At 35.6% G+C, this 23,308-nt stretch overlaps 1 protein-coding gene across 1 annotated transcript in view; it reads right to left on the reverse strand.

Annotated features, from left to right (window-relative positions):
• The window catches only part of TNKS2 (tankyrase, TRF1-interacting ankyrin-related ADP-ribose polymerase 2), a gene marked incomplete at its 5' end in the record, with an annotated part of 44,678 nt that overhangs the window by 13,825 nt on the left and 7,545 nt on the right, over positions 1-23,308 (reverse strand). Inside the window, 14 exons of the mRNA XM_015558024.1 lie at positions 1,553-1,673; positions 2,829-2,911; positions 3,758-4,010; positions 5,792-5,980; positions 6,672-6,781; positions 9,385-9,604; positions 11,769-11,934; positions 12,809-12,954; positions 14,334-14,413; positions 14,690-14,861; positions 17,487-17,565; positions 17,654-17,745; positions 20,561-20,682; positions 21,735-21,921. Coding sequence (XP_015413510.1) covers positions 1,553-1,673; positions 2,829-2,911; positions 3,758-4,010; positions 5,792-5,980; positions 6,672-6,781; positions 9,385-9,604; positions 11,769-11,934; positions 12,809-12,954; positions 14,334-14,413; positions 14,690-14,861; positions 17,487-17,565; positions 17,654-17,745; positions 20,561-20,682; positions 21,735-21,921 — 2,020 coding nt within the window. The remainder of the gene's footprint in view (positions 1-1,552; positions 1,674-2,828; positions 2,912-3,757; positions 4,011-5,791; positions 5,981-6,671; positions 6,782-9,384; positions 9,605-11,768; positions 11,935-12,808; positions 12,955-14,333; positions 14,414-14,689; positions 14,862-17,486; positions 17,566-17,653; positions 17,746-20,560; positions 20,683-21,734; positions 21,922-23,308) is intronic.

Consider the following 23,308-nt stretch of genomic DNA (forward strand, 5'->3'; position numbering starts at 1 on the left):
GGGGAGTCCCCTGCCCAGGCCTGACTCCTGGGCCAGAGGCATCAGGCCTGGGCTGGGGGCAGAACCAGTGATGGGGGGAAATGAGGGTCCCCTGCCCAGGCCTGACGCCTCTGCCAGAGGCGTCAGGCCTAGGCAAGGGGCCGATCCTGCGATTGGAGATTGATGGGGGTCAATGCCTGAGGGCTCCCAGTATGTGAGAGGGGGCAGGCTGGGCTGAGGGACACTCCCCTTCACCCCCACCCAGTGCACGAATTTCGTGCACCGGGCCCCTAGTAGCTAATAAAGCTTTTACGTCAGGACCAGAGGTGGCATAGAGGTACATATACTTGTCACTTGGAGGCAGTATCTGTTTCCATCATGGTTTCCTGAGCCTTTCAACAGTCTTAATAACTGTGTGCCACATACTATGTACTTAATGTACAAACACTGCCTGCTTTCCTTTTTAACCCACCTCTTTCCATCATACTTGCTACCTTACCAGATGGTTTTACTGTAATAGAGTCAGGATGGCAGTCCACAACTGAGGGTTCTAGTTTCTCTTCATTTTTGATACTATTTATATTTATACTAACATTCCAGGGAGCCATGGGTTTTCCCTCCTCTTTATCTTATAAAATGTTTGTCATCTATACTGTAAATATTCAAGACTATCTCTAAACATTTTGCCCTACACCCTACCAGATAAGTAGGATGCATTTACCTTTAACTGATCCTATTCCAGACTTCTAGTAGACAGCATTCCTTAGCTTGCGTTACCTAATTTTTAGAGGCACTCCTTTACCTTCTTCAAGAGCTAGATCCTCTTCTGGGAGGTATACATTCTTTCCTGAAAATCTTCATTTTTGCTAACGGAGGATTATCTTCAACCCTAGTTGTATAGCCAGGACTTCAATTTCAGGATGCTTCTGACCCCAGGGTAAATAATTTCCTCAATTTAACAATGAACTTAAAATGTGATTTCTGAAACTTAATTCACCTTTTTATACTCAGGACCTGGTACATGGGAAGGGTTAACATCTGCTGACCGAATGCAATTTGTATATTCCTTAAGCATTAACATCCAGGAGAAATAAAAATATTCAACTTTGTTTTGTTAAATTTCCTCAGTTGCAACATTGTTTCCCTGTATTTTCACTGCAAATGTTTAGAATTTAGCTATTTACTACAAAAGAGAAATTCATAAACTCTTTTATGGGCAGTCCTGAACACCTAATCATTGCCTATTACTGTAAGATACGAGATACCCAAGTTTCACATCTTACAGAATCAAAACTTTGGAGCTAGGATAACTTCAGAAATAACTAAATAGAAATAATAGCGCTAAAGCAATCCCTAAATTTCTGAATGGCCCAGAAGTTTTCTTAGGTTCACAAAGTAAATAGCAGCAGCTCAGGAGGCTTAGTAGTAGCAGAGTTAAGACTTGATTCCAGGTTTCCCGGAGCTCTTCCTATTAAATGGACTCTTAAGATTTTTAAATTATCAATTAGTAAGTTGAGGACTGCCTTTATGGAAGCTGTTAAACTGACAATAGCAATGATTTAAAATGAAATACCTTGTTGTCCAGAGATAAGTCTCTCAACTCCTTTAATTAATTTGTGTCTATGTCCATAAGCATTGATTCCAATCTCTTTCAGCTCCTTGTGCCCCATCTCAACTAATACATCCAAAGTGATCTTACAAAAGAGAATAAATTGTTTAGAAGACTTACTCATTTGGTGAACATTCATATATTGGTGATCTCACAATGTACTAGATTCATACATTTACTTCAAATTAATTTTTGAACAGCTTAGGAATGAAAATAAATCAGCTGTTAAACAAAATGAAAAGCTGCAGCTAATTTTAGCTACCTAGCTAATTTAATTATATAAAGTTGAGTCATGAACTACCAAAAGTATCACTATCATTTAGCATAAGAACCTAAGAACAAAGCAGCAAAACAAAAAATGTATTTTCAAATTAACCACATTTAGGTACACTATTATATCTTTCCACCATCCCTCATGTATACAAGGCTTTTCATTGTTCCTCCAGGCTCCAGATCGTGCTTCTGCATCACTGTTCAAACTAATCCTTTATCTCAATTATCTTATTCCCACTTTGTGAAACTAAAGACACTTTAAAAAATCCTCTTCTATTTATACTATGTTTTCTCTGGAATCCAGCTCACAGTAATCTTTTCTTTCTTTGCATTTCTAAAATAGATGCCCAAACTTAACTCTTCATATGTTTTTGTTATAGCTCTATAACTAGATCGGAAGTTCCTTAGGGTATGAATAAAAAAAATCTGTAATTATATTCTGACAGAGTACTGTAAATTGGGACTATTCTAGAAAAGACCGGATATATAGATGGTATATCTATAGGGTATCTAAAAAAAAAAAGTATACACACAGTTTGAATAATTATAAAGGCAGTGTTTATTGAAATACATTTCACTTTTTAAATTGAGCTGTTAAAGTGTGTACACACTTTTTTGGGACACCCTGTATGTAGAGGATAGTGAAGTGTCAGGCTTACAGTGGGTAGTTACTGATAAAACAGAACTAAACAAACAGGGCTCAAGGGTAACTTATTTTTGGTTGAATAAGCTAAACTTTGCATTCAAAAAAGTTATTTTACTATTACTACATGAGAGTTAATTTTATGTGCTAATAAATTGAACAGAAATTCCAAGATCAAGCCAAATTAGAAGAGTGATTTCCAGTCTCTTAAAAAAAAAAATACCCTCCCTACACTCCAAACAAGTGGAGCATTTCAAGTATGCCCGACTGTTTCCTTGAGGTTCCATAAAACACCAAAATAAGCAAAACAGTTAACCAACTCACCTGTTCTCGCTCAAATATATCCATTAGGTGTTCAAGCCCAAGAATTCTTACAAACTGAGTTATGCTAAAATCTACCCCTGGAACTGAAAAATAAAAAATCCAAAAGAAAAAAAAAATTCACACATCAGAATAATAGATATCAACATTATGACAAAATTTTTATAATATTACTATATACATAAAGAAAGTAAAAATAAAGCAAAATGTGAATAGCCACTAGGGATATAATATTGAACAAAATGTTAAAAATTACAAAGAATTTGTAATTTTCTTTGTAATTATTAATGAATTAAGAGTTCATCACTAGAAGAAACAATTAACCAACAGGACACTCTCAGGTTAAAACAAATCTTTTAATTAAAATAATTTTATTTTTAACTATCTTTAAAATAAGTTTCCATAGAGCTGAAACTACTGTTATATGTAAATTTTATCTCCATTAAAGAAGCTTCCCTGTCTTTGAGTATGTAAGCTGCTTCACAAAGTAATTTTCACAATGTCACAGGGTGAGATAAATTTTGACAGGTAAAAGATTAAAGAATACAGTTTGAGAGACTGCAGATATGTGTGTCTTTTTACCTTTTTAAAATTGGGTATTTTGACATGGAATAAAAAGTATTCCATAAATTTGTATACAAGAGGTAAATTAAGGCACAGCTACTCAACCAAAAGGACTTCTAAACTTTTTAGAAAGCATATTTACATCTAAAGAGTAGGTTAACAGCATCAAGTCTCAACTTGAAAGGAGAAAATGTCATCAGGAATTATAATAATGTAAGGAAAGTAACAAAATGCTAAAACTTTCCGACTATGTTAACCTGATACTAACAGTTATATTTAAAGTTTAAAAAAAAAGAGACTTTTTAGCATTCCAAATATCAAATATGTGCCTACAATGTGAGTTAGAAAGCATTTTCATAAAATCTTACCTTCTTTTTTCTCCAAACTGGAAGCACCCTCTGTTCCACTTGAACTAACCACTGAAGACAGTTCAGAAAAGCTCCCGGATAAGTTATCGAGACTGCTGGCTGCAGAAAGACTTGATGGGCTGGATGGACCCGAAGACAGAGCATCAGCAGAGACTCCAGGGCTTCTCATGCCATTGAGCACTTGAGGTTTATAACATGAAGGCAGCGCAGAAGGGGGCATGGCTGCTGTCAGGAGAGCACTGACATCATCTGCCTAGGTTACATGCCAGAGAGATGAAATCTGTTAAAATTCTACTACACCCAGTAGTCATTTTCAAATGACAAAACCCCTACATATTTGCTCTAGAACTGCTTTTCAATATAAAAACTATTATTTTAAAAAGTGAAGCAAATAAGTGATATTGAGCTATACTATTATTCAATATAAAACATAATACTTCCAAGACACAGAATCAAAACTCTTAAATGTGGCAGAGCATTAAAAAAATTATAATTTTGATACTACAATGAAAAATATCAATTTAAAAAGGTAAGAGCTTTTAACACTTGCAATTACTGTGAGAGAAGTAATTTAACATACATTAAACTTTAGCAAACATCATGATCGTTTGTTTACTGGAAAATATTCAATGATATTTGTTCCTCAATACTGAATGTTTTTGGGGGGTTAACAAAGATAATTATTTTAATAAAATTTGCTAGAATTGAAAAAAATCCCCAAATTTACTGGCAGGTTAATTTAATTAGTGACATTACCATTCTTTCATAATGCTCAATTCAGACACTAGGTAATTAACATTCAGCAAGAAGTAAATCAGTACTTGTCTTCATGGTTAGTGATTTATTTATACTGACTATCCGATCCTTATCCTTTTGTTCCCCCCGAGTCTGAGGACTCTCATGGGACTCATAGTTTGTATATAACATTTAAAAATAATATTAGCACCATTTATTTTTGGGTGCTTTTTATGTACCTGGTACATGCCAAGGACTTTAAGTACATTAAATCTCATATTAACCAAATATATTTTATCCCCATTTATAGATGAGGTAACTGAGGCTTAGAGGTTAGGCAACTTGCAAGATTGTTCAACTAGAAGTGGTAGAGGTGGAATTCTAAGGCAGTCTGTTCCACTCTAAAGCCCACACGTGTTCTCTAGAGCACTTCGTTTCATTGTCAATTATATTTGATGGACTGATAAACGAGTTGATTGAACAAGAAAAGTTGACTTTTAAGGAAGTGTGGAATGGGAAAGACATTTCCCTGAAAAAAAAGTTGCAAATATGATTGGGGTGTCAACCTAGAAAAATCTATTTAACCTCCAATGTATTTCAACTAAATTAGCTTTTCAATATAACTTATAGCAATGGAATCTCTCTCAGTGAAAGCAGTCTGAAGAGACTTCCCTTCCTATCCTCAAAAATGTTTTCTCCTTTCTCTCACTGCTCTGGTCAATATCCCCAGTGGTGGAGGCAAGACAGGTACCTGTGTTACAGTGGTCAAAGCAGAGGTAGAGACTAGCATGGAGACTCCTACAGGAGTTCCCTCAGGAGAGGAAGAAAAGGCTTCCACAGAAAACTGGAGAAACAAGCTTGTTTCGTAAACAGCTCTACTGGGGAAGAAATATGAACTCTGGGATGAGGTAGTGTGGGAGGGAATCTACTAGAAGCAGGTTTTGTGGCTGTACCTGAGGGCAATGCTCCCAGCTAGGGAAATTCCTCAAGGCCCATGTCCTGTATTATCCTGCACCTGTATGCACTGCCAGTATTCAATGGGAGCTTGTGCCTATTTTGGTTCCCAACTAATATAAGTAGTTATGCTTTATACTTTTTTTCCATTTCCCAAAGTACTTAAAACACAATAACTAATAATTCTATTATTTAGTTATTATATTTTAATACCAGAAATGTTCTACAATTAAATTGGGCTATAAAACAGATTTTACACATTCACCATGAAGACATTTTATATATACCAAGTGAATTTTAAAAAGCGAAAAAAGCACTGAGTTTTTCAAAGAGCCCATCACTTACTGAAACTAAATCTAAAGGTGTTTGTCCTTCCTGATTTTTAAGAGTAGGATCAGCTCCATGGGCCAACAATAAAGCACAAAGCTGTGTTCGTCCCTTTTGGGCTGCTTCATGCAAAGGTGTGAAAGCCCATTTATCCGTGGCATTGACACATGCATTATACTTTATTAGTAAAGCTGCTACATCTACGTGCTGTAAAAGAAAATATTCCTGTTACAGTCTGAAATTTTATTACACTTTAGTTCCTAAAAAGTAACCCTATATACCTATTTTTACATGTATTCATACTTAGCCTGGAAATGAAAAACTGTTTCTTCCCAACATCACAATGTATAGGTAGTTAATTAAAAATTATAGTAGATATTTAAATTACTTGAGAAATTATCTAGAAAACATGAAGAATTTGATAAAGAAGTGAACTAACTAGTATGACTTTAATAATTTCTCAATTATTCAGATGTTATAACTGCTGAACAATGACTTATAAATAAGCAGCCTTCCTCAATTATTCAAATTATACTACTGGAGATTGTCAATACTGGTGGCAACATTTAGGGTTATAAAAAGTCAGGAATAATGCATCTGAACTACAGATTCCTATGAATCCCAATGAGTTTCCTAGGCACCAACAAATAAATCAACAGCTTAGTGAAAGTAAAAGATTGGTGGTAAGATAGTAAAATGAATGACAAATGTGCTGCACATCTCACAGCAGACTTACATTAGATTCAGAATTGAAACTTGGAAGTTATTTAACCTCTTTAGTCCTCATATTTACTTCTCTATAAAATGAGAAAGTCAAGCTAAATTCCCATTGAACTGTAATACTGATTTTCACTTTGAAAATCTCGAAGACTTTTAAAGGTAAAATGGAAGAACTTACCCCATAAGATGCTGCATTATGTAAAGGAATAAGTCCTCCTTTGTCTTGGGCATTCACATCAGCTCCATGTTGCAACAAATACTCTGCAACTTCTAAATTATTATAGCCAGCTGATTTAGAAAAGAAGTAAAATTACTTTTAATTGTTAATATAAAAAGTTACATATAATTATAGAAATATGAAATTCCCCTTTGGGGTCTATTAAAAAATTTATCTTTGAAATAAAATTTGCCCACTGGCCTCAAGTTGGAAGCTCTCAGGGATGATACTCATTCATTTTAGAAAATCTGACTGATATGACTGTATCTTTTAAAACCTTTTTTCCAAAGTCCCAGCCTTCATGTTGTTATACACAACTTCCAGAATTCAGATACATGGTCTCCAAGGCTGCGAGTTAAAGGCATTCAATCATATAAAAGCTAAGTTAGGACCTCAATGCAGAGCAGGAGACAGCACCCAGCATGGGTCTTAGGGCACCAATTCCCCAGAAGGCCACAAGAACATGTTTTTATCTCTACAAGTCTGGCAGCAGAACCTATGTGTTGCTAAACCCATGAAGTGAAACAATATTTTATAAATATGCCATAATCTGTCATCTTTGAAACTGTCAGCTATCTTAATACATACTCTTACGGTATAGTCCGACACATACTCACAGGCTGAAAGCAAATCTGGAAGTTAACTTTGCCAAAATAAAACCAGATATGACTTAAAACTTTAAAATAGTTGAAAATATTTTATCTACATTTAATTTTTATTGTAGTTTTTATACTTTTGCTGAAGGACCTAAGGCAAAGCAATTTTAGTAAAATAAAGCAAAGAAAGACAAACCTACAAAACTATTATAAGCTAAGTGTTGCACTGAATGTACAAACCCTTCTAGGTTTCAAGGTATAACACTGCCCAGGTGGGCAAAAATATTTTGTGCATACAACGTATTTGCCACTTAAGAAAACAACATAATAGTGATGTTAATGTTCTAGATAAGCTTCCATAAAAATTTAAAAAGCTAATATAAATAAATATGCACAGCACAATTCAAATCAGAGGTTAGGTCACTCTTGTCTTACATGAACTAGAAACTCCTGATTGCCAGTAGAAGCCGAAAAGCTTTTTATCACCATGTGGCTTATCACTTCCAAAATTGTCGAAAAGACACAGATAGAGTAATACTTTTCCTTGGGGAGTGGGGTCCCAACTTACATGGGGTGAGAAGTTAAAAATCACATCTAATCAAAATTATCCCTTAAACACTAGGAACACACTCATACTGAGACTGAAATGAATAGATTTTTATTTTTTTAATACATGTTTTAGATGAAGTTGTGTGAGTAATATAGGCATAGGACACAAATCCACTGAAGTATTAGCTGTGGCTCAGTGATTTTAAAGGCCCATTCTCTAGCACCTTCAATGTAGCTGAAAAAGCTGTACTGAAACCACAATGCTGTATATCTGCACTAAAAACAAGGTGCACGATGCCAATTCTGAGTGAAAATTTAGAACAAATATTATGTACTCAAGTGTGTCCTCCAAAATTCCTAGAAGCTCTAACCACCAGTTACCTTAGAATGGACCATCCTAGCAGACTGGTCTCTTATAAAAGGAGAGTGGGACTGATAGAGAGAGAGAGAGAGAGAGAGAGACGGGGATGTGTTCACAACAAAGAAAGGCTATGTGAGGACACAGCAAGAAGGTGGCCCTCTGCTAGGCAAGGAGAGGGGCCTCAGGAGAATCTAATCCTTAAAATCTTGATCTCCAGAACTGTGAGGAAATAAATTTCTGTTGTTTAAGCCACCAATCTGTGGTATTTTATAATTAATATAAGAAATAATTTTGGTGAGACGTTTATGTAACTTCTGAAAAGTCTTTTAAGATTTATTTTTCTGCTTGTGCTTAACAGCTATCATCAGAAGAATGGAAAGCTTTAGCTTCTCATGAGGAAAGCTGGGTCAAGCAGGCATATTTTTCAAGTTTCTGTACCTAAAACTCACTCACCAAAGATGATTTAAATATGGTGACCTGAAATAAAGGTTCCAAAGCACACATGGTGACTGGCAGAGCCTCTTTCAACTACTACTAGATTGACCATGACGTACAGTTGCCCTAGATCAGTGATGGCGAACCTTTTGAGCTCAGCGTGTCAGCACTTTGAAAAACCCTAACTTAACTCTGGTGCCGTGTCACATATAGAAATTTTTTTATATTTGCAACCATAGTAAAACAAAGGCTTATATTTTTGATATTTATTTTATATATTTAAATGCCATTTAACAAAGAAAAATCAACCAAAAAAATGAGTCTGCGTGTCACCTCTGACATGTGTGTCATAGATTCACCATCACTGCCCTATACAAACACACTAGAGCCGTGGTCGGCAAACTGTGGCTCGCGAGCCACATGCAGCTCTTTGGCCCCTTGAGTGTGGCTCTTCCTAAGCCTTAGGAGTACCCTAATTAAGTTAATAGCAATGTACCTACCTATATAGTTTAAGTTTAAAAAATCTGGCTCTCAAAAGAAATTTCAATCGCTGTACTGTTGATATTTGGCTCTGTTGACTAACGAGTTTGCCCACCACTGCACTGGAGTGTAACAGTGGTATTAGGAGATGTCTGATTTGAACCCTTTACATTTATTTGTAGAAGATATTTTACTCAGATAAAATGAGTCTTAGGTTTCACCAGACTAAATCTGTGAAACTCCATTCCCTTACCTGCTAAATGTAAAGGTGTTGAATGTCGGCCTTGGGTATCACGGCAATTGACATTATCAGGAGAAGACAACTTCTTCACTCTGGCTAAACAGCCCTTCTTGGCAGCATCTAACAAAGCTGAGTCTCCCCTCAGCAGATCTTGGATGTCAGTGTCTCCATCTTTAACAAGATCCAAAGGAGTATTGCCATCCCTGTTCTTCTTTGTAGGATCTGCACCATGCTGGGCATGTGAAAAAAGAGAACAAAGAGGAACTGACTTAGGTTTGTCCTTGGTCAATGAGAAAACAGACAATGTAACTATGCTAAAGAAAACTATTGCCTACTGAGACTCTACCTTAAAGGTTAACATGATTGTTATCAATGTTTAATTTAATATACAGAAAATTATAATAAAAAGAATATAGAGGTAGTTAAAATGTATTGGGGTTTTATAATGCAACACTAGTCAAAATTTTAAACTACATTTAAAATAAATTAACTTTCAAATACACCATTTTTAGTTTCCACAAACATTGAAATAAATTATAAATTTAACTTTACTCTTGTTTTTACTGTAAAATATGTACACTGGTACCTGTATTGAATCAGCACTATCAATTTGATTAGATTCAAATAAATCTGGCTTAGAAACAAGGAAGCATGGAACAGAGTGCAGAACCTCAGAGGGAAGGTGGGAAGCAGAGAAGGTGGGGGGAGGGAGGTAACCAACCAAGGACCTTGTATGCATATATGCATGGCCCATGGACACAGACAATGGGGGTGGTGAGGACCTGGGGCGAGGGGGTAGGGGAGGGCTGGAAGGGGTCAATGGGGGAAAAAAGAAGACATATGTAATACTTTCAACAATAAAGAATTAAGTAAATAAATAAATCTGGCTTATTAATTACATAATGCATCAACTATTTTGAAGTACTAAGAAAAAACATAATCAGAGAACTATTAATATAACAATAGTTGACTTTATACAATAATAAATCTACTCAACACTAGGATGACAAAAAATCCAATTAAAAAATGGGCAAAAGACCTGAATAGATACTTATCTAAAAAGGACATACAGATGGCCAAAAGATATATGAAAAAATGCTCAACATCACAATAATCAGAGAGATGCAAATTAAAACTACAATTAGGTATCACCTAACACCTGTTAGAATGGCTACTATCGACAAATCAACAAAGAACAAGTGCTGGTGAGGAAGGATGTGGAGAAAAAGGAGCTCTAATGCACTGTTGGTGCAGACTGATGCAGCCACTGTGGAAAACAGTATGGAGTTTCCTCGAAAAATTAAAAATGGAACTGCCTTTTGACTCAGTGATCCCACTTCTAGGAATATATTCCAACACTCCCAAAACACCAATCAGAAAGAATATATGCACCCCTATGTTCATAGCAGTGTTTATAATAGCCGAGATCTGGAAATAGCCCAGATCAATAAAATAGAACCAGAAGCATGGAAACATGAAACAGACTGACAAGTGCCCATCAGCAGATGAGTGCATAAAAATGCTGTGGTACATTTATACAATGGAATACTACACGGGTGTAAAAAAGAAAATTTTTGCTCTGGCTGCTGTGGCTTAATAGAGCATTGGCCTACACACCAAAGGGTCTTGGTAATAGACCCAGTCAAGAGCATGTAACTGGGTTGCAGGTTCTAATCAGTGTATCTCTCTCATATCTATGTTTCTCTCTCTCTCTCTCTCTCTCTCTCTCTCTCTCTCTCTCTCTCTCTCTCTGTCCCCTTCCCTCTCCCTCCCTTCTACACTCTCTAAAAAGCAATGAAAAAAATATCCTCAGGTGAGGATTTAAAAAAAACCCTCAAAAAACCTCATCCTTTGCGACAGCATACTAGATGGATTTGGACATGTTAAGTGAAATAAGCCAGTCAGAAAACACAAAACATGATCTCACCAATAGGTGGAATCTAATGAGCAAAATAAAATGATAAACAAATTAGAACCAGAAGCATGGTTACATGGAACAGACCGACAAATGTCAGAGAGGAGGGGGATGGAGGGGACTGGATAAAGAAGGTAAAGGGATAAGCTAAAGAACATATGTATAGCTCATGGACACAGACAATAATGTAGTGAGAGCCAAGGGACGGGAAGGTGGGAGGTGGGTGAAGGTGGGCAAAGGGGGGGCAAATGGAGAACTGCAGTATTATCAACAATAAAAAAATCTAAATAAATTAAATAAAACAAAAAATCTATGTGTGGTAAACATACTCATATTAAAATAATGTTTCTGGCATTTATTCTGATATCTAGGTAGAGAGTTAGATACTGCTTCCTATTCCTTTATTAGTTTAAATTTATATTAGAAATATTAAACATTTTCTATGTAATACACCCTGTCAACAGTAAGTGCTTAAATATACCTGGAGCAGGAGTTTGCAAATTTCATATTTTCCTTTTGCCGCAGCTTCATGTAAAGGTGTAAATTTCCATAAATCGGCTACATTAACTACTGCTCCATGCTTAACAAGAAGTTCTGCAACTTCATAATGTCCGTAAGAACATGCATTGTGCAAAGGTACAAGGCCTCTGGAAAAAAAAAAGGTAAGCCATGCAAAGATATTTTTTAATTTAAATAATTACATATAGCTGATAAATTTCTTGAACTGTAAAAGAGATTATGCTAATTATACAGAACCTAAATACTGAATGAAAGCATAGATGGAATTATTATGGGGGGCAAGCGGGAAATAGTTAAAATTGCAGAGAATATATTAAATACCTAGAATTGTATATTTTAAAAAAAAAAAAAAATTTAAAACAAACTGAAGAATTTAAATATTACCAAAGCAAATTAAAACATTTTTTAAATCAACCAAACTATTGTAATCTCCTTGGTCATTACTAGTATAAAATACTAGAGGCCTGGTGCACAGATTGGTACACGGTGGGGTCCCTAAGCCTGGCCTGCGCCCTCTCATAATCCAGGACCCCTTGGGGGATGTCAGATTGCCAGTTTCGGCCTGGTCCCCGCAGGCCAGGGCAAGGAACCCCACCAGTGCATGAAATCTGTGCACTGGGCCTCTACTATGCATATAAGATCTTTGGTTAATCTCTTCCCATCCTCTCCTCGCTCCTCTTCCCTCTGAGATTCATCAGTCTGTCCCATGTTTCCATGCCTGTGCATTAAGCAGCTGCCCCCTGGTGGTCAGTTTATGTCATAGCTACCAGTCAAAAGGTTGCTTAGGCTTTTATATATAAAAATAAGGCATTATGCAAATAAGCCTGTATGTAATTGCTAACCATCATAAAATCTTAACTAAAATGAAGAAGCCATATTTAAGCTAATGTTAGGGAATAGATTTCCCTGAAAATAAAACAACTAACTATCATAAAAATATTTTCAGACTTTCCTAAAAAGGTCTGATAAAAGAAAGAGACTATGGCAATGGCTGGTACTTGCCCTTTGTCTTTAGCATGCACATCAGCTCCATGTTGCAGCAGATACTCCACCACAGACACCCTGTTATAGCCAGCTGCAAAATGGAGTGGTGTAGACTGACGCCCTTCGATGTCTCTGCAATTCACACTCTGAACAGTACACAATTTCTGTAGGATGGAACACAGCATACATACAATGCTACTTATTCTGGTTTCTTATTTTCATTCATTTAGTAGAAATTTCAAATGTCTGAGTTATTTTCTTGCCTCATCAAATTAGCATCCTCAGAAACTATTGCTTTTTATTATTTCATCTTGTCATTTATTGAGAATCCCTCTGTTCCTCCCATCTCTAGTACCTGTATTACCTTCTGCTAAGACTAGTAGGTAAATTTTACCATTATCACAATTACTACTTACATAAAGGTAATCTAAGTATCAATTATCAGCAATTGTAATTTGCATTTTTGGCAAATATATGTAGAGGCACACTGCATCACCAAATCAGCAGTATCACCTCAGGCTTATTAAAAACTCAGAATCTCAGACCCCATCTATTGAGTCAGAACTAGCATTTTAATAGGATCCCTAGGTGATTTGTAAGCACATTAAAGTTTGAGGATTACTGCTCTAGATCAATGATTCTCAAATTTTCATGTTCATTGGTTCTCACCTCCAGATTTTCTAACTCAGTGTGCTGGGCTGGGACCTGAGAATTTGCCTTTCTAACAAGTTTCTAGGTAGTCTGATGCTGGTAGTCAAGAAATTACATTGGTAGAAAATTAATGAACTACATGGAATGAACTAACTATAGAATGTTATTGTTTCTTAACTGGGAGAATTAAGAAAATAGTCAATCAAAGAATTTTTTTGTGTTCTTTGGTTTAGGTAACAAAGCCTAGCGGGAAAAGGCCATAAGAGTCACATTCAAAACACTCGAGTATTTTGCATGAAAAGTATAAACATTTGGAGAATAAAAGCAACACCAATAATAAATCACAGTGCTCAAAAAAGGTCAAATGAAGCTAGCTAGTTTGGCTCACTGGATAGAGCGTCAGCCTGTGGACTGAAGGGTCCCAGGTTCGATTCTGGCCAAGGGCACATGTGCGGGTTGTGGGCAGGGAGAGGGAGGATTTGTTGTTCCATTTACTCATGCATTCATTAGTTGCTTCTTGTATGTGCTCTGACTGGGGATCAAAGCCGAAATCTTGGCGTGCTGGGATGATGCTCTAACCAACTGAGCTAACCAGCCAGGGCACCCTTATTCTTTTAAAGAAACAAATATATGGGTTCTTTAAACAAAATTCATTTCCATGAACACGCGATTTATTTAAATTTGTGACTGTGATGCATTTACAGAGATGCAAATGAAACTAAAGTTTCTTTTATTATTTAATGATTCTTATTTTCAGAAAACTAGATTAGCATTATTTACCTCTTAAAACAAGGCATATATAAATAACTAGGCTCTTCATTATAACAATACAAACACAGTAAACATTATCAAAATAAAACCACAAAATTAAAAACATAAGTTCATATCTTACTTTTACGGTTTCTACATCTCCAGCCTTTGCAGCTTCCAGCAACTGTCGGTCAGCTTCTGAATTACCTAATGGGATACCCTCTAAAGAGAGAGAGAAAAGAGTAATTAACTACAACTAAGGAGGTAGAACCAAGCTTTAAGGGAGGAGGCACCTTATCAAAGTAGAGTTCTTTCAGAGTTTGGGAGATTATGTAGGAAATCCCTATGGAGTAGAAGAAAAAAACAGTATAATGAGTTAGGAAGAAATAACAGCCAAAAATTCTAAAAATGTTTCCTTTTACTACCAACTCTTACATGGTATGTGGAAAAAATATAAAGGTTAATTAACAAAATTAATTTCACGGAAGCATGAAATACCTTGAAGAAGCTGCTGCACATTTTCATTTCCCATCTGTAAGGCAGTAAAGCCCTGAAGGGATATGATATTAGGATCACACCCGTAGCTCAGGAGTAGGCAGCAAGTTTGTAGATGACCACAGTGTGCAGCTCTGTGCAGAGAAGTCTGACCGAGGTTATCCAGAGCATTAACCTTAATAATGCAGACAAAGCTGAAATTAGCCTTCAATGCAAAATTTAAAGCACCCAATCATGTATTTAGCATTTGCTACTAATTAAAAATTTTCAATTATTCTCTTAAGAAGCCTATTCAAAGCAAGTATTTATGCACAAGTCTAGAACATAAATTCACCAATTCATGATGGCTGACATCAGAAGGAAGATTCAATTTTGGGTTAAAAGTGTGAGATGTTGAATAATAGCTGTGTTTAGCATTAAAAAGTTCACTGCATTTAAAGCTGAACACTGCCTAAGTCTAATCCATGTATTTCTATGGCTCTGTGAGGTCCAGAAATGTGGACAATAACCTGAAGAGTATAATCAGTAACAAAGCCTGAGATTAGATAAGCACGAAAACATTTATTTCTACTGGCTTAATCTTCTACCTTTTTAAATCATGTAAAATATAATCTGTACGTATAAATACACTATGGTATATTCACGCAATGGAATCCTTCTGAGCAATGAAAAGGAACAAACTATTGATTAGTGGCTGAATCTCCAAGACAGTATATTGAGGAAAAAGCCTTACACATGAGTACATATTGTATGATCCACAGACACGAAGACCTTGAACAGGCAAATGTAATGTATATAGGAAAAAATTACAAAGGGTATTATCTCTAGGGGTGGAGAGTGCCCTGTCTCTGCCATGAGATAATGTTCTGTGTCTTGGTGATTTAGTAAATGTACATTTAAGGTTTATGCATTTAAATTGCACACAAATTTTACATCTAAAAAAACCCCCTGTAAATGAATATTGACCTCTAGATCAGCAGTTGCCAACTGGTGGTCCACGGATCACCGGTGGTCCATGAGGTCCAAAAGGTTGGCAACCGCTGTGAGAAGTGCACAATAATTTGCAAATTACTTTGAAATGTGTCAAAAAATAAGATATACTAATAGAGGGAGAAAATTAAGTGGTGGGCATATAATTATCTTCTATAAAGTTCTTTCAACTTGGTTGCACTTTTAAAAATGTTCCTAATTTAAAAAAGAACACCACCTGTAACATTCCCTATTCATCCCTACTCCACCCCTCCCAAATCAAGGAAGTAATTCCTCAGAACATAACTGAGAAATTAAGTTTCTTGGTAATCAATCCTGTGGCCACTAGTGTTTTGAGAAACTGTTCAATTCGTATTCATGGAAGTGGAGAATATTTCAACAGGACTATAGTACGACTTTCTCAATGAATCCAAAACTAGACTATAAACAGCTAATCTTCAGGCTTACAGGGCCTGAAAAGGCCATTTAAAATGCTCACGGCAATTAATCTATTTATTTATATATGAAAATTCACTGAAATATGAAATAAATTCACTTTAAAAAGTTTATTTGGGTACCATTTTATTTTACAATTAGGGTGACCGACTTTGTCCTGGTTTGCCCGGGATTTCCCGTTTTAGCACTGAAAGTCCTGTGTGTTTGGAAATCCGTCAGTCCTGGACAAACCTAGATGGTTGGCCACCCTAGTCAAGACTGATTCGCTGAGTTTCATAACTCAAGTTTAATATGCATCCAGATGTTCTTCTAGTAATAGAGCACATGTATAAAAAAGCAATCAGTGAAAAGTTACAGAACAGACAAATGAGATATGCCAAGCAGTCAAGCAGAAATAACTTTATTTCATTCAATAATTTACAATAGGAAAGACGGAGATTATACATTATCAAGAATTCCCCCAAATCAAAGAGAAATTAAGACACTTAGAGGCAACAACAAAAAAAAATTATAGAATTCTAAGTGTTTCCTTGAGTGGGAAACCCAAGGAAGGACAGACAGAAACGACTCTGCAAAGCACATTTATAGAAGAGCCTGGGGCCCACCCAAGGGGAAAGGGTCTCTATTCCATTCTTCTCCCTTCATTCAGGGCAGCTCCATTCTTCCTGTTTTATTGTACATTTCTACTAAAGATTTTGTTTAAAGGCAATGATCTGTGGCTAAAAATTATAAAAATTGTTGAATTAAGTGACTATCATCCCAATCTGGGATGCTATATACATCTTTTACTGAGTATTATTTTTTTAAAGTTCCTGGGTAAGAAATTATAATTTGTAGCCTGGATGAAAACATAATTATTCCATGAATAAAATACTTTGTGCACAAATGCCAACTAAAAAACAGTAACTTCCCAATATAATAGTATTTATTTCCCAATATGGAGAAAAAACAGAGGGTAAGAAACGCTGTGGCTGGGGTAAATAACAGGAGTTATCATGGTAACCAAGGAACAGAAGATTTGAGAAAAGAATACTAGAAATGATGACGGTCAGAATCAGAATGTCTCCAGCTGGAGACATTTTCCTGAAGAGTATAGCTGCTAGAAAAAGACCTTAAGGATAACCTGACCAGTGGGGTGTGGTTAAAAGGAATAGAGAAGGAAGGATATACAGGAATAATGTACTTTTGAGTAAATCCATAGGATTTCTAGCAAAAAAAAATGAAGAAAAAATATCTGCAGAATTATTTTAAAATATTGATTCAGAGGAAAAAGGTAATACTTATGAGAGAGTAAATAGTCTAGGAAGGCAGACATTAAAACTGCTAAGTATAAAATAACTCATTGGATTACCAAAGATTACCAAAAAGGTAATACCTTTGCTTCATGTTTCACCACAACTTCAACAACATCATTATGAGCTTTCTCAGATGCGACGTGTAGAGGAGTCAAGAATCTTAAAGAGAAAAAGCCAGCCAGACAATAAGTGCATTTTTTCAAAAAATAAAATATCAATAATTTTTAATTATTAAAAGTATACTTACTCTTTAGTCTTTTCATTGATGTTCGCTCCTTTTCTTAGCAACAGTTCACATATTTGCTTTCTTTTGGGGTATGGAGATGCAGCAGCACAATGCTAGATAATTTAAATTGCAGCATTAATCAAGGACTATACATGACTGCTTTTTATTTAAGAACATCTGTTTCTAATCTAGATTTTTTTAAGAAACAACTTTTATTTATTTTTTTATATATTTTTATTAATTTCAGAGAGGAAGGGGGAGGGGGAGAGAGAAAAAGAGAGAGAGAGAGAGAGAGAGAGAGAGAGAGAAAGAGAGAGAGAGAGAGTTATTTTACTTCTGTGTTTTTATGTTTGACTTTAACTTTTTTTAACTTTGCTACTCAAAGATTTTCTATTGGATAGAATGTGCAACAATTACCAAATTTTGGCAGGGCCTGAAAATCTTATTTGCCTGATAACATCTATTACTAAATATTCCAATTAAGCTTATAGTTGTCCTACATCTTTGAAAAAGCCACTACTGATGTGATGAAAAATTTAAATTAATGTGACTATTACTCTTTTCATAACTGTTCCCATTGAGAACACTGTTTATATCATTTTTTTAAAGGTTAACTGACAAAACAGCCCCAAGACTGGGGTTTCTTTACAGGAAGAAATAACATAGCACTCATCAGTTCTGGCTTCTGCTTGGTAATGACACTGATGAAATAGTTGGCCAGATGAGTAGTATTTGTTTCTCTTTTAACTAGTTGCTCCAGCAGAATAAGGAACTTGGATTATCAGTGGTAGAAAATGATACACTTTAAGTTGAATGTGGCAGCATCTATGTGCATGATGCATCAAGGAGGGAGACATAAGATAGAGATCTGCTAGTTTTAAACCTATAAATACCTCATGGTCATGTCACAAATCTTTGAATCCCCAACATCCAGGATGACACTCATACACATAGGTGTTCAATAAATGTCTAAATGAGTGAATGACTAAATCCATGTATGCATATGTTAAAATTGAAACCTGAAAATTCATGGAATAAAAGTTTCAAATAATTGTTAAGCTAGGTTGTTTTATATATCTAAATACACAGTACACATGAAATTTATTCTGATTTTGACCTGTTAATTACAAAGCATATCTGATAGTCATGACTTTGTTTCAGATTTATTCGTTGATGTTGCTGCTGTCACAAAAATCATTCCTTTGCTCTCAATGAAACCATTTCTATATGGTGAACACTGTTCCTTTGATATGGTATAAGTAATCACCCCAGGACATCTAGCAGGACAGCACACAAAATGGAAATAGTTTATTTTCAAGAATTTTGATCACATCTACTTCAAATTGCTCCCATATTATTCTGTCCCATTCTGGGACAGGGTCTGCAGTCTCTGGAAACCTGGAAGGCAGTGCCCCTGGAATCACAACTATGCAATATTTAGGGAAAACAAGTAGTATTAGCTCTTTAAAGTTTTCCATGTCAATCTTTCCAAGTTTCTCTGTACCATCTTAATGCTCCTACGATTTTAATTATGCACTAGCATTTCTTATTAGTTTGCAGCTTTGCTATTGTTTTACTGGGTATTTTTTACATGTTAAGTAGCAAAACGGTCTAAAATGTTTTTTAGATTTCTACATAACCTTCACATAGTTTACATCATAGCATTAGGAAGAAAATTAATCATAAAAGCTATCAGGAAAGTAAGGCTACTATGAGTTAAATTTGCCCTTAAACACATGAATTTATGTAGGGCCATTTTTCCTCACCCAAAACACATTCTGCAATTCCTACAGCAGGACTTGGTTCCTTTTAATTTCTACTTCTACAATAGGCTCTGACTATACCATTCCCTTTCCTCTCTTTCATCACTTATCCTTTTTTTAAAATGCATTTTATTGATTTTTTACAGAGATGAAGAGAGAGGGATAGAGAGTTAGAAACATCGATCAGATGCCTTCTGCAAACACCATACTGGGGATGTGCCCGCAAATAAGATACATGCCCTTTACTGGAATCGAACCCAGGACCTTTCAGTTCTCAAGCCAATGCTCTATCCACTGAGCCAAAACGGTTAGGGCTCATCACTTATCCTTGCCAGCTCGCATCTTTTCTGACTGCTTTTCCACAGACTGCCTGAGTCTCTCATTTAATTTGTTACAGTTCCACAGAGTGGTTATTACCTCTGCCTCTATCAGGGAAGTAGCCTGTACTCACACACTTTATTCACACAGGATAGAGGAGAGATATACAGACTTTAGATCTCACTTTGCCCTGGCTGGTGTGACTTGGTTGGAGCATCATCCTGTACACCGAAAGGTTGCGGGAATGGTCAGGGCCCACACCCGGATTGCAGGTTCGATCCCCAATCTGGGCATATGGGAGGCAACTTATTGATGTTTCTCTTTCTCTCCCTCCACCCTTCCTCTAAAATAAAAAGCATATCCTCGAGCAAAGAGGAAAAATATTGTAGATCTAATATTGGAAAAAAAAAAAGACAATTCTAGAAGAAAACCAAGTGATTTTTATCTCGGTGGTAGAATTTTCTTTTTCCATTATTTTCACTGAATTCCAAAATTTTAATCATAAACATAATAAAAACCAAATTTGTTATTATGAACCATTCATAATAAAAAATTACACACAATATATACAGTATATAAACAAAACTTGTTTCTAGAAATATACTCAAATGAATAATAACATTGCCTTTTGGGGGGTGAGGTAGGTTGTCTATTTTACTGTATTATTTGAAATTTTTCTATATATATGTGGAGGCATTAATTTTTAAAAAGCACAGATTTTAAGATGCTATTACAAAAATAGGACATTATGGTAATGACCCTGTATCATCAGAAGAAGTAGGACACTATGATTAGTTTTGCATGTTTTTGGTTACTGTATTACAAAAACTTAAATCTGAAACATTACCAATGCTGTTTCATGCGTTTGAGGATGTTTAAAATTCACCATTTCCAGAGAGAGATGTTTTTTGATTCGTGTAACATCAGCTTCCCGTGCAGCCTGCAGCAAAGAATGGCCTTTAAATTCATCTAGATGAAGGAAAGGTATATAGATCTGCATGAGAATTATCAAATTGGTAAGATTTACCTAGTAAAAGACATAATATTTTTCTTTAAATTATTTTCAAAATTATCTACCAAAATAGCCAAATAGAGAATCTAAAGATATTCTCCAAATATAACCCCTAAAAAGGGAGACAGTGGTATTCCAGTTCCCCTGTTATGATCCAATTCATCTCCAACTGTATACACGGATTTAGCCCATGGCCAACTCAAAGTCTATTTTGGTCTGGAAATATCTGGAGTACTGCAACATATTCCCGGATCAGAGAGTTCTCAGAATTTTCCAAAGCACAGAACTTTTCTAAGTAAATAAGTAAAACAGAGTGATCATAGTCCCTACACTAGCATTACAGCAATAGCAGATGGCTTTGCTCACACGTCAGAGAACTGGGGACTAGACAAGCTGGATATTCCAAGAGGTACCTACTGATGAACAAATGAAAGAGGGTATTTTCTCAAGATTGCTCTCTTTTATGTCTCAGATTTGTGAAACCATGCAGTGTCCTTTATTATTCCAAAATAATGTAAATTTCCTATTTATGTATAGCAAATTGTACCTGAACTAGGTGGCTATGTCTCATTACATCTATTTCAGCTATACATAGAAGACCATAGAACTGTCCAGATACCAAAGAACATTAGATAACAAAATCCGGGGACTAGATTTACAAGGTGGCAGTCCTACAAATAACACTTCAACTTCATGGCAGTTTCCGTAGAAAGTCACATCAAAGACAGGAACAAAACCCAAATTCTTTTCAAAAGCATACCACCTATAAGACTAATACATATAAAATGCATTTAACTTGTCTTAAAAAGAAAAGAATACAAATATATTCTCATCTTAAGAGCAGAATAAGTAGAAACTTCAGAATGATTAAGATATGCTAGTCTGAACAAAAGATACCCACAGCTAAGGAAATTATTCTATCATTTAAAAATTTCTAGAAACAAACAAGAAATAGTTTTTAGTTTATTGATATAATATCTTAGCTTAACATTCATCATTTTATACTCACATGCTAATCTTTCTTTTAATTGTGGTGTGGGAGCCAAGTCTATAGCACTTTTATTGTGACAATTCAGCAGTGTTGGATCTGCACCATAACTTAGGAGAAGAGAACACACTTCAATCCTGTTCTTAGAAGCCGCCTCATGAAGAGGAGTGAATTGCCACAAGTCCATTGCATTTACACAGGCACCATGCTGGGGGTGGGGAAAGGAAGCACATATTTAGTGTCCAATTTTTAAGAGAATTTAGAATTAGTAGTAGTCTATAGTATAACATCAAGGAAATTTAAACATGTCCCCAAAGTTCACTTTTTGAACCAATTATTTCAGGAAAAGAATACATTTTCTCCCCATGAACAAACAGTTACTGGTTGCTAGGCCTATGCACAAAGGCCTATTTAACTCTTTTATTGTTAAAAATAGTTGAGAATGAAGCTTTAGATTTAACATGCATCTTTTCCAAAAATTCTTATTATGTAATTTACATATGGCAAAAATGCCTAGTTCTTAATTATATACAGTAGTTCCTCCTTATCCATGTATCACCAGTGGATGCCTAAAACCATGGACAGCACCAAACCCTATACAATCAAACCTGTTCTTGAACATCTTTCTGTTTTCCACCAAGCTTTCCACAGAAAAAATGTCTCGGTTGTGGACCAAACATTCAGTTTTTAACCTGACAACCCTTTCCTTCATGCTGATACCTCAAAAAGCACCTCTCAGGCAACAAACAAAGCATAATTTTAAATCATAAAGAGGCCATCAAGAGTGCTAATAATGTTGCTAAGGGAGTAAATAAAAGTGCTCACAAAACAACAATCCCAGACAACTTAATAGGCAGAAAAACTGTTGTTTTTAAATACTATCAGTTAACCTGTGATAGTATTTCAGAGTCAGTGATATATGAAAAAGTTTAAGGCTAGTAGGGGATGCTTTGATAAGTTTAAGAAAATAAGTGTTTAATTACAGATTAAATAGTACATTAGACATGTTCTGTATAAAAGAAGGGTTAAAAAAGGGAATCATTTGGGGGTCTGGAATGAAGTAATTGAAGTTACATAATGGAAAAAAATGATTCGGTTTTCAAACAAATTGATTCCCAAACAGCCTTCCGGGACAAATTAAGTTTGAGAAATGCGTTTCCATGTGTATGTTTTTTCCTATACATACATACATTCCTATGATAAAGTTTAATTCATAAATTAGGTAACAGCAAGAAGTTAATAACAACAATAAAATAGAACCATTAAAACAATACACTGTAATGAAAGATATGTGAATGTGCTCTCTCTCTCAAAATATCTTATGGTACTGTACTCACCTTTTCACTTAAAGGAAGCACTTCACAGCTTCTCTCTGGCATATCTGAATTGCCATTATCACTAGTCTTGCTTTTGGGGGCCATTATTAAGTAAAATAAGGGTTAAATAGAAGCAATGCAATACCAGGACAGTTGATCTGACAACAGACACAAATGGGTAGATAGCATATACAATGGGGATATGCTGGATTCATGTCTCAAGTGGGCAGCGTGACATTTCATCACACTACTCAGAATGACGTAAAATTTAAAAATTGT

This window comes from Myotis davidii, unplaced genomic scaffold (assembly GCF_000327345.1).
Source record: "Myotis davidii unplaced genomic scaffold, ASM32734v1 scaffold271, whole genome shotgun sequence".
NCBI lineage: Eukaryota > Metazoa > Chordata > Mammalia > Chiroptera > Vespertilionidae > Myotis > Myotis davidii.